The 12,484-nt window shown below is 40.6% G+C and overlaps 2 protein-coding genes across 5 annotated transcripts in view; one reads left to right on the forward strand and one right to left on the reverse strand.

Moving 5' to 3' along the window:
• uggt2 (UDP-glucose glycoprotein glucosyltransferase 2) overlaps nt 1–6,633 on the reverse strand; it is a 32,857-nt gene extending 26,224 nt beyond the window's left edge. For 3 of the 4 annotated variants that reach the window (XM_026377099.1, XM_026377098.1, XM_026377100.1), the window contains exons 1-11: nt 6,549–6,633; nt 5,961–6,119; nt 5,078–5,160; nt 4,818–4,948; nt 2,813–2,925; nt 2,411–2,588; nt 1,355–1,451; nt 1,203–1,272; nt 913–1,013; nt 694–793; nt 167–227 (exon numbers count right to left, since the gene is read on the reverse strand). In XM_026377099.1, the coding sequence (XP_026232884.1) occupies nt 167–227; nt 694–793; nt 913–1,013; nt 1,203–1,272; nt 1,355–1,451; nt 2,411–2,588; nt 2,813–2,925; nt 4,818–4,948; nt 5,078–5,160; nt 5,961–6,088 (1,062 nt within the window). In that variant the 5' untranslated portion in view covers nt 6,089–6,119; nt 6,549–6,633. Of the gene's footprint in view, nt 1–166; nt 228–693; nt 794–912; nt 1,014–1,202; nt 1,273–1,354; nt 1,452–2,410; nt 2,589–2,812; nt 2,926–4,817; nt 4,949–5,077; nt 5,161–5,960; nt 6,120–6,548 lie in introns of those variants that run through there. The other variant, XM_026377101.1, reaches the window with a different exon arrangement.
• A 2,083-nt stretch (nt 6,634–8,716) lies between these two features.
• hs6st3b (heparan sulfate 6-O-sulfotransferase 3b) overlaps nt 8,717–12,484 on the forward strand; it is a 47,852-nt gene continuing 44,084 nt past the window's right edge. The window contains exon 1 of the mRNA XM_026376882.1: nt 8,717–9,264. Within this exon, the coding sequence (XP_026232667.1) occupies nt 8,717–9,264 (548 nt within the window). The remainder of the gene's footprint in view (nt 9,265–12,484) is intronic.

Raw genomic sequence — 12,484 nt, forward strand, 5'->3', positions numbered from 1 at the left:
AAAGACAAAGAGAAAAGCATGAATGAAATTTTAAATTTATGAAATCCATTTCAGATAAAGATTACATTTTGTAAAATATGGGTGTAATTGGACGGAAAGATTGAAGAATGTTATCAGACGAAACCTCCTGCACAGTCATGTGAGAACGCTGCTTATGATATCGCACCTTTTGGTTTGCCTCAATTTCTTTTCTCATTTCCTGCTTTACAGCCACTCTTGTCAGTGATCTGTGGGAACAGTAAAACATGTACAGTCACCATCAGCTTTTACTATATCCCCAGCTGGCAGTAAAATGCCACTTTTAATCTCCAAAAACCTGGGGGCTCGCAAGATGGTACATTTGCTGTGAATTCCCTTTAAACACTCTTAGTCAGCACTTTCTGGTGTTATTAGAAACTGACTGAGCCAAAATAAGCAAACATCAAAAACACTGATTAGATCTCTTATCTGATCTGCAACAACACAACAGATGTATTTATTGTGTAGGTAAGAGGTGTCACAAGGACAAGTAATAATACTCAAACAAATGGCTTTAGAAAAAAAATATATATATATCACATTTGCACTTAAATAAAAGCATTTGTTGCAGACAGATTCACACATTGTAACAAAGTAAAGCTGCATAAAAAAAGGTAATTGTACCAAATACTTTAGCCACTCAGCCAGAAAGAGTAAATAAGATGAATTTCTTACCTAGCTTTGCTTGGGAAGTTCTGACTGAGGTCTCGCATTACCTTTAAAGCATCAAACTTTGGCACTGACATGATTTTGGCAGCTGCTTGAAAACTTAAATCTGTGGAGATCAAATAGTGGAATCAATATTTATTTATATACAAGATCACATACTATCAAAATTACCTTAAAACTGTATTTCTGTCCGAAATAACTTTGAACAACTAAGAAGGAAAATACCTTGCATTTCCCACACTTTGAGAGGAGCCATGTCATTTGTACTCTCTAGAAGATGTTGGCGAAGATCAACGAGTTGATCTTTAAGTTCAGGGTGAGATTTCCTAAAGAGAGATAAAGCATATAAAAAAAAAGAAAAGAAAAGAAAGCGTAAGATCCAAATATAATCCAATTATCTCCTTTCATCAGTTAATGAAGTTGCACAAAGCACAGAATGTCCAGAAGCAACAGAAAATACAAGAAGATTAAAAAAATCTTCATAGAAATGAATAGATTATTGTTAAACTGCTTACTTTAATGTTCCAAAAAAGAAACCCTGGACATCGTTATCATCATCCTCGTCATTTATAACAGTCTTTGAATCTATAAAGAAAAAGTATTTGGATTTAATTCCCTAAGACGCAGCGAGGTCCAACACAAAATGTTTGATAAGTCAACAACTGACCTTTTACTTTGGTGTCATCCACAGCTTTGTATTCTGTACTTTTGATAGCCAACTCAACAGCATAGCCAGATAAAAGCATCTTTTGAGGTTTTGGATCCTAAAGCAGTGACAAGCAGAGTAGGCTTAAATGTAAAACAGCTTATTTAGTTCATAATTTATATTAACATGCACATAGGTCATTGGCACTGTAATAACAGTCATCAACACAGCAAATCCTTCCTGTCAGGGACACTTGCTGCCTATTCACATCAACATATGGCCAACATTATATAGAGATCCCCTCTAATTAGAGGGGTTAGCTGGGCGAATCCCGATCACTTTTTGATGAGTCAGTATGGTGTTTCCAAACAAGGTTGCCCAACATCGCTATGTGGTGCATCATATGATGTATTAGTGTTCAGGTCTCTGCATTCTTTTGACTGTGTTGCATGATCTTCAACTGTGCTTTAATCAGAAGGAGCCGTTTAGTACTACAGTCAGTGAAAGTTTTAGATGCACGCAGACTGCCATAAATTCAGCCTTGACACTAATGTCACCTACATTCAAAGCATTGCCCCAGTCTTCTACAAGCACAATCAGAGGACCTTCACGCCCACACTCTTTTCAAACACATGTCTAAAAGAAAAGCACCTTTTACTGTTTCAAAGGACTGTAGCTCAGATTTCTGTTGGATTCAGAGCAATCGGTTATTTCTACTTTTCAACATTGCTCAGTAATGCAACAAGCTGAGTCCATCATTTTGATTGTTGTTTTATCAATATTTCACAAAAAGGAATAACGTAGTATGGATGGATGGTACTGCTGAATAACAGTATACATGAACAGTACCACTGTCAAAGTAAAAATTAAACAAGTCTCAGGTCCATAGCAGTAAGCTATACTGGGCTTAGGCTGACAAAATGTCATCTTTCATTGGATTTGTTGAAAATACGAGACATACATAATATTATAAGCCTTATAACTGAATTCCAAACAAACTACTGTGAAAAAAAGAAGATATAAAAACTTAGCATATCCACTTAGAGATGAAAAAGTGTAATAAGCATTGGTACTTACTGCTACAAAATGCCGCAGCACATATATAAGTTTGCCCTCTTCAGCCTTTTCTGACAGCACCTTATGAAAGACAGTGAACTTCTTGGTTCCAATCTCAGCATAGAGGATTACAACTGGTACATCTGTTTTAGTGGCGCCTGGATATGTGTGGTCATTCTTGTTTAAATATGGTCTTGGCCTGTTTAGAAGTAGCAGAGTATGGACACAGCAAGAATCAAGAATCACAGAAAGAAATTTAATTATTTGCACATTTTCACATTCATCACAGGGAAAATGCAGTCAGTGAAAGCCTCAAAGAATAAAATACTGATCTAAAATGGTTATCTAAAGTTTTAATCTTGTTCTTGTGCTCTAAGAATTTAGTTTATTCACAGAGAGGAAGACAATGCCACTCCATGTTACCTGCCTGCAGCTGCCTTTAGGAGCTTCTTGATGTCCTTGGTACTGCAGCTACGTTGGCCATGGATGGAGACAAAGGCAGGGCAAGCCTCAGGCGGAGGCTCATCACTGGCTATCTGTTAAGTGCAGAAGGGAGATAAAATGCTCTATAGCACACTGACTATGGCTAGAATCTGCTGTTTTTGTCCTCTTAAGGATTACTGATTAAAAAATGTATGCAATGTGATGAAATTCAGGGAAACAACAAATGGCAGAAAAAAACATGGCTAGTAGTGCATTCATCCCAGTAAGACATATGTCCAATCATTTTTTCCATTCATTGTTCTAAACCCATCTTTCTCTCCTGGCTGTAGCAGGACATGTTCACACACTGGTGAATTGTACTGCTTTCGTAAAGTCACTCCACCTCTTTTTTTTTTTCCAGTCACATGCCGTAACCTGACATTTCACTAGCTCTTCTGGTGTCAAATCCTAACCACTGTAATCCACTCTTTATTTTCCAACATGCTTTCCACTGAGATGATGGAGTAATGGTTAAATTTCTAATGTTACCAATGTTACCGTGATGTAGCCTTGAGTCTCACAGCTATTAACACTGCTGCCTAGCTAGCGAGTTGTACTCAACATGCCATTCTACGCTATTCCTCCTGTAATTCTGGAAACATGCAATTATTAGCGTTACAAAGTTGTAATGGTGTCGCAAATTGTTCTGTCTCATGGCATTTTGCCTTGTTAAAGAGTGCAAGTTGCGAGTAATTAATCGTTGTAACCATAAGTAAGATGGGCAGGCGTAGACAATAGGATTCTCCCCTTTACTCAAGCTGACAAATACTCTGTAGTGACTACAGTGACCATCGAACTACGATTTCCTGCTCACTAGAGTCTCACAGCTGCTGACTCAGCTATGTGACGGTATGGAGGTACAAGAAAAATTCATACTGTACACAGTAATTACAACAGCAATAACAGATGAGCCAGTATGCCGTCCAGCACTAGTCTCTAATTATCCTGTCCAGCAGCACACACTCCTTTTTACCATCGGTTTTTACAATGTGCAGCACAACACTGATTTCCCTTGCAAAAATGCCATTACTTACTCAAATATTTAACACATTTTTAAATTAGAGAAATTCATCACCCAGTACATCACTGTCTCCAAATCAAATTAGAAAGCAAAGTCAAACAATTGTTCACTGAGAGCACAAAAATTACAGCCACTCAATATTATACCCAAAAACATTCCAGTAGAGACAGCTGAGTAGTATTAATTTAAATGTCATGACAGACAGCAGCTTTGTAACTAAGAAAGAAAAAAAACTGTGCCTCTGTTCCTACACAGATTTTTCACAGATTTGTTTATTCCCTCCATTTACAGTGCACATATTTAATATATTATAAAGACGACTATCTGAACAAAATAAATCAATGTACATGAAAACCATTGATGTTAATGTTCACAACATGCTTTCTATTCAAACACTCCCTTTCTCAGCACAGTCTTTCACCTACATCATCCAACTGTCTGATACTAGTTCTTATTTGAAATGTAGTAAACCTTTATGTCCGAAGGTTTAGACTGATTATGTGATTTTTTGCATGTGAGGATATGCAAAAAGAACATGCTGACAAATGCATCAGAGAGTAATACAAAAAGCAGTCCAATCGATTTTGATCGGCACCAACTCTGTTTGTCTCTGGATCAATAACAGATAATTATCCTCACGCATTTGAATCGTGTGAGAAACTACAGGTCCAAAGAAAATTAGTTATTGATGTGGGGTTTTTAACAGACTGATTTGAGAATAATGAATGTCATACTGTATAAAGGCTTTGTGAGAGCAATTGAGAAACATATGAGTAAAGCCAGCCGAGCACTCTGAGTCAGGATTAGGACAAACAGCCTTTGTAATTGCCTCTAACAAGAAATGGACCCTCATTTGCTCGGCTTTTCAAAGGGTCTTAAAATAGTCCTAGTATTCAAACTACTAGTGTTTTAAGCACAACATACCTGCTGGGATGCATGAACAGCTGGTGAGTAAGACCGTAAGGCAAGAGAGAATTTGAGGAGATTAACTTGGAGATCTGTGAGGAACTGGCCAGCCTTTTTAATGATCAAGTTGTAGTATGAGCGCACAGACTCTGTTAAGAAAATAATAATAATAATGAGACTTTTTAGAAGAGAAGCACAGCTGTCATGGTGGGAAATTGTTTAAAATCTGTTATTATACCACTACAATTGAAGTAATCGCTTGGTTTCAAACAACATACCTCCTTGCTTGTATACAGTGAGCTCTTTCACAGTGTCAATAAACTGCCAGAACTTCTCATTCCCGTCTTCTCCAATAAACTCACTGCAGACAAGAAAATGAAAGTGTTAGTCAGTACCCACAGTGTGTGCCGTAGCAACACTTTTCTGACACACCAACCACATAATCACTTTAGATTTTCTGGTAATAGCTGCACCCAACATGTCTCCATGTCTATGTGAATGTGAAGCATCACACAGTACTACAAAGACTTAACATGCATACAGTAGATTACAGCACATTATATATAGGCACAATATTTTGGCACAAATTCTAATTTTGAGGAACAAATTTCTAGTAAACCAGAAAAAAGAGACATTTATACAAAGTTAGTTAACAATAAAATGAAGCTCTTGCAGTAGCCTTAATGTTAATAACTTGTGATGTTACTGCACAGCAAACAGATACAATAACCTGTTGCAATAACACGGATCAATTACAACACTAAAACCAGCGGCTACACAGACCCACACACATTTAAATAAAACATATGTTTGACCACTAATACAGAACACTGCATACCAGAACATCCCACAAGACCTGCTGTTTTGGAGATGCTTAGATCCAGTCTAGCCATCACAAATCCTTATGCTTGACTAATTTTCCAACACAATAACTTCAGGGACTGACTTGGAAGAACTGTTCACTTGCTGCCTGTTGTATTATGTATTATGGGGTTAGACAATCAGGTTATTTACATCAAAAGTTTGTGGACTTAAATATTGTGGCTGATCAGTGTATATTTTCAGACATGGATCCCCAGCTTTAGGGGGGATTAGACTCATCACCTTAGAATCGCAGCCACGACCCTGCCAGACATGCATGGAGGTTATAGGAATGAGTACCTTGTCTCCAGAAGGAAAGGCGTCATGCTCCACTTGGCTTTCAGACTCGTAGTGACGCCTTTGGATGCTGATAAGACCTGATGTATGCTCAGCAGCAGCAGCACAGACAGCACAACGGTGTTCTTCATTGTAAGTTATCCGGAGCGACGTGTCATGAACCTAACAGCGTCAGAGAGAAGAAAGCAGTGGGGTTCACACACTTGGTACCTCTGTCTGCTGAGTCGTGCCATTCAGTGCCACGTAGTTACTATAAGTTATTATCTCAACCCAAACACCGCTGCACACAGAGACGTCTCAAAGAGCCTCACATGTAGAGTAATGTGGCAGAAGATGCGTGTTAAGTCGAGCAGTTTCAGTCGAGCTAAAGCTTCATAACGTGGGTTAAATATGTTTGTATGACAAATAAACGTTTCACAGGGTCAGAGCGGACTGAAGTTAACTTAGCTGTAGCATCACCGTTACATTACAACAGCCCCGTCGTAGTTCAAACCGGGTGCTAGCATGGCTTTAGCAAACAAACACGGCTCGTTACAGCACTTGTCAAGGCTCGACTGTCGTGTGTCCATTAATATACCAGCTGCCTCTCACCCCGTTAGTGATGATGATCGCTTCCACACAAAGGTGAAGTATTTTAGGCAGTTAACAGCCCCTCCAGCTAGCAAGTCGCCGGGGGTCCCTGCGGCGTCTGGGGGTGGCCCGCGCTGACCCTTATTCCTAACCGACACAACCGGAAAACAAAAAATAACGTATTTCAAATAAATGTATTTAGGCATATTTAGTAATGTTATTTCTGCGGTCAAAATCAGTAGCAACGGGTGTGAAATTAATTAAACCTGACGATAATGTGGGAATTTATTCCGGCACCGCGGCAGACAGCTACAGAGACAGAGTCTGCAGCTCAAACCGTTTCCCACCAAACAAACACTGCAGCATGTTCCACAGATCAGATCCCTCGGCTCAGTTTTAAAACATAAAGATGCTTTATCTGGGGTTTTCTATATTAAACTTGACCTTATATTACACAAAACAAGTTGCTGTTTTATCACGTATGGTTTAATAAAGGGATTTACTTATAAATGTCATCTAATGTTTATTTTATATAGGTATATATTTAGGCCATAACATGAATCAGTGCCACATTATACAGTATTATTAATCTAATGTGCAACGCATTAAACAAAACTCAACAATAAGTACAATTCTACAAAATGCAAACTAGCCTTAAAATCTCTATTGTGCCATTTCTCTTTGCTTATCATAACTGATCATTTTTGACAAAACAAGAAATCTGAACCTAAGACTCTTTAAATTTGCCCCCAGGTTTCTGTGATATTTTAGAGCACATGGTTTTACACCAGTCTTGACATTTACTGCCAAATGATTGATTTAAAATAACTGACAGATTAATTGGCCACACTTCAACCTACTTGAAATGTAGCTTTTATAACCAGTAGCCTGCATATATAATAAATGGTTTGTTGACATATTTAATAACTACTCTGGCAAGTACTCCAAGTGGAGGCAGATCATTAAAGAGCCTGTAATCACTGTATAAATGGAATTGCCTAATGAATAAGGTATTTAAACCTGTAGCTATTTATAGCTGCTTACAGTGTGTTACAAACTATCTACTAAGTTCTATATTGTGTATAATCCAAATTAACAAATAAAGTGTTACTGCAGTGTATATTTAATTAATTGAATGATATGGGTTTTGATATTAATGTGTTATATTCATTTCCAGACCGTGGCTATAACTCATCTTTTTGGAAATCTTTTGCAGGTAAGTACAGTGCATGGTGTTTTCTAACTAATGGTTGCAGATGTGTTATATGACAATTAGTGCTGCAGAGAAAGGAACTGATTCAATTATAACTGGTTCTCCTAACAGCACTGTCTGATGAGTAGATATTAAATTAGGCTGTTTAAAATGTTAGAGCCTAATTAGAAAGCTGGCTAATAAATGCTGTGAGCATAGAGCCAGTACTATCTCTTTAATCATCAGAGGTCACACTGGGATAATGCGCTTCAGAAAGTTACCACGGATTGTGTATTTCTATGTGGTCGGATCACTTCAGTGTCGGTGTTGCGTCTGCCTTTTGCACAGTGTTAAACAAGATTATGAGATGGACGGGATGGGATGTAGAGCTCTCCCAGCCCAACCACGACGAGAGCATAGCGCATATTTGTGTTGTCGGATGCAGCAGCAGCAGCAGCAGCAGCATCAGCATCATCCTCTCAAAGGCTCTGTTTCAGCACAGTCAGTCAGACCGGCTCAAGCCGCGGAGGATGCTGTCGGATGCTGCCGGAGGAGCCGCACAAAGAGTCAAAGTCTCACACGGAAATGAGCCAAGCTGCGATTTGGAATCGGATCGGCAGGAAATAAACATTTAAAAGAACAAAGCTGACAACTCTCCTCGACTGCCTCAGTTTTAACTTGACACCGTAGGATGGGAGTCGGCGGCGCGGATGCGGCTCCTCACGGGCTCCAGAAGTTGGACAGACACACATCATAATACCATGACTTTTGACTGCGGACACCATTTCCAGCAACCCAGAACCCAAAAAGGTGGACTTGTCCTTTGTTCCAGATTATGTGTTGGTGGGAGGTGTGGGGGTCTTATCTGATCTGATCAACATGTGGCACTGAAATGATCACCTTTAGTCCGTCGGAGGCATGGATGAAAACTGATCCCCGAAGAGCCCATGGGCGCTACTTGTTATTCACAGTAACGGAATGAAGACACTGTGGTGATATGATGGATGACAGGTCCAATAAGCTCATCCTGGTCCCGGTCCTAGCTGTCCTTTTTGTGACGATAGGTTACCAGTACATCTGTCCCGCCGGCAGCAATTCGTGCCACTTTAAGACTGGGGAGAAATTAAGGGGGGTGAGCCTACTTTCCACCGCGTACCAGGACAGCGATGACTTCTACAGAGATCCGGACCTGGAGGACGAGAGTCCTCCGAGAGTACCGTCGAAATTTAACTTCACGGAGAGAGACCTCGACAGACACGTGGAGTTCAACATGAAAGGGGACGACGTGATCGTGTTTCTGCACATCCAGAAGACCGGGGGCACCACTTTCGGGAGGCACTTGGTGAGGAATATTCGCCTGGAGCAGCCGTGCGACTGCAAACCGGGCCAGAAGAAATGCACCTGTCACCGACCGGGGAAAGACGAGTCCTGGCTCTTCTCCCGGTTCTCGACTGGCTGGAGCTGCGGTCTGCATGCAGACTGGACCGAGCTAACGAACTGTGTACCTGTCATTATGGATAAGAAGGAGGCCCAGAGGAATAAAAGGTACTTCATGCTGTCTAAGTGTGTGTGTGTGTGTAGGTGTGTGTATGAGAAACAGGTAAATGTCATGCATCACACACATATCTTTGTGGCCCCAAACCTACAGGGGCCTCTTTCTTGCATACAAAAGAGTCAATGTGCATAACCTATGGGAGCTCACTGTCTTCCTCTTGGAGTCAGTTAGAAACAAGAGAAATAAAGTGCATACAACTCCTTCTGCATCTTTGGTCTTGGTGTCAGAGTTCAACTGAGGCGCTCCTGTTTGCTTGCAGAACCATATCACTACTGCTGTGCTGCCCGTTTTTCTCCATTTGATGTCTTATCTCAGGAGTTAAGGGAGCTTCAGATGAAGCACATTCAGTCCTAACTGTGTTATTTCTACAGTTGTTTGCGTTGTAACTGCAGCAGAAAGGTCGTTTATAATTGATTAATGCAGCAGAGACACATTACAATACATTACAATAATAAAAGGTGTGCAATGTAATGAACTTGTTGCCACATGAGCCAAATGAGTTTAACATTTGACATCAGTTTGAGAGCAATGGGGCAGTTCCTTTTTTTTTTTTTTTTTTTTTTTTTTTGCTGTTCATTAAATTGCTAAATTGAACATTGATTCATCAGTTAGACAATATATCTTTAAAGATACCTACACAAACACACATAAAAGCACTCACCAAATGTTTTGTCACACATGCTGGCATTTGAACTGCAGCTCCGGCTGCAATTTCCTTTTCTGTTTTGCAAATACAGAGAAGTACATGAGCCCATGATTTATTTCTACTGTGCCAAGTGTTTCCTTTACTCGGGAAAGTGCTCACTAGATTTGACAGCTCTTCATTTCACAGCTGCATCATCTATTCTGCACTTACATTCCCCTCACCCCTTGTTCTTTAGTGGCCTCCCGCAGCATGTATTCTGAGATTACTCTGACTCGACCAGGACTGTTGGCAGACACTTTCTGTTAGACCCCCTCACTAACCGTCCGCTGCACACAGCACATCCACTCAGATGACTAATAGCATTATGCAGATTTCATCTCCATAATAAGTATGTGTTTGAGCAATGCCTTAATTAAAATATCTTTAATTATATAAAGTCAAAATAAAACACACTTGCATGGTTAAAATATGTAATAAAGACGCAATTATCCACTTGTTACAAAAGTCTTTACTTCACCCAAGGGTGCCATTGAGAATTCCAGTCTTAAATCACAGCCAGATTCATATGGTATGCCCTTGTTTTGCTTCTCATATTGAGTGTCTGGCTTTCTGCAGTCCCAAGTATTCACCTTGCCAGCTCTTGAGATTGCCAATGAGGGAGGTAGGGAGGGAGGGGGTCAAGGTGTGCTGCGATGGTGCTGCCTGCATGGCACTGCATGGCCTTTTCAGCCGGGCAGGGCTCACTGCTTGGTGAACCGGCCGTGCAGCCCAGGAAAGGTTAGGAGTGTCAGACTGGATCAGTGTGCGTGTCCTGCAGTGCGGCTCCTCTGGAGTGTGCTGTCAGTCAGGAGAGAAGTGGAGCAGGCGAGCTGACTGTTTGCAGGGGCTTTTTAGAGAAACATATCTCTAAGTGCTGTCCTCTTAAGTTGCTTTGTGGAGAGCCTCGTGGTATTACCATTGTCTGCCAGATGAATATAGCTTGTTGAGCGGATTGTTTTCCTCTCAGGTGATTTCAGAGGACTATACTGAGGAGAGCTGCTAGAATTAACTCTGATTGTAATAGTTCATTATATAACTGCTAAATCCGGAGTAGCTCTGGTAGATATATTCAATATGACACTGGGTCACATAACAAGGAGCTAATTTTCAAAATGTACGTGTACTAAAACATAAAGCAGGGTCTGAGTAAAGGGTGTTTTCAGAAGAACTTCGCACATGTAGTAAAAGGTTGTAGGTCAGTATCAGAGAAATATTTCATGTTGCTTTCCACTGAATTGAAAATAAACATATTCAGTTTCTCACTGCATTATTTTCTTTTTGTGTGCAATCAGAACATCTATCACTGAGATTTTAAAGTAACAACACAGTTTTATTGTTTCGGCTGCAGGTTTAAGGTGAGGAAATGTGATGATCAAACATATACCCTGAAGTCCCAAGTGGAGCACACTACTCCAGTACTGCAAGTACTGTGTGTTAGACTTGAGGCTGTCCAATTCCCCTTCTGTAAATGTCAATATTGTCATCTTAGTTTAATAGTCACATAATTGCATATCTTCAAATGCCAGCAACATTTATTTTAAATGTACCCTGCAGACGAAAATAATGAATATGCTGATGGAACAGTTTAACGTGGTGGGGAGCAGAGTTTTTAATTAAATCAACCCATCTGATGAGTACAGTATGATACAAAAATGCATTTATTAATGTACATCTTGTGATGCAAAGCTAGGGCATCTCGTTAGCGATGTATCTGGGGCGGGTGTTTCAGGTCTCTCAGCATCATGCACTCTTGCCTTGGAGAACCCAGTGAGGTTGATCAAACCTCAGCTGCTGCTGCCCATAATACAGCCTCTTTATCCAGAGCAACCTGGAGGACCTTTCTGCCACCTGTGTGTTGTTAGTGATGACTCTCCTTCTCCTCTCCCCTGTGATAGAGAGTGCAATGGACACCCTGCAAAGCATCTGCAGCCTACTTTAACCAGGAAGCATTGTGTCATTCAACCTCATCTGCAGCAGTCACTAACTAGACCCTCAGGTTGCTTCTTCTTCAGCTCAAAGGCTCCATTTACTCCTCCCGTGTTAGTGTTAATTCCATCATAACCACCATAATTGTTGCCTCAGAAACTAAGACAGAGCTTACAGTGGGCTTGGCAGTGTGCTAGGGGAACACTGGCTGTTTGTCCACCATTAACACCCAGTCCTGGGCGGTCATAAAGAGTCCAGGTCATATTTTGCTCGGCTTCTCCCCTGGTCTTAAAGAGGCAGAGATAGCAATGCAGATAGACTCTTCGATGGTCCTCAGTACTTGATCATGCCGCCAGTGATAATGGCTTTTTCTTAATGTGTTTGGGCAAGGGCTCAATATGTGCTGAAGACTTTCTCAACAAAAGGGGCACGCTGGTGTTTCGGCCAAGCCCCAGCAATCCAGGTTCAATGGGCTGCAGAATATCTAAACCTGTCTAGACTAAGACACTGCTTCCATGTAAACAAGAAGCCAGTCAACCAGAACACCTAAACATTTGTGCATGCTCACATGCTCACTGTCATTCCCAGCAAACAAAGAG

The sequence above is a fragment of the Anabas testudineus genome, chromosome 21 (genome assembly GCF_900324465.2).
Source record: "Anabas testudineus chromosome 21, fAnaTes1.2, whole genome shotgun sequence".
Lineage (NCBI taxonomy): Eukaryota > Metazoa > Chordata > Actinopteri > Anabantiformes > Anabantidae > Anabas > Anabas testudineus.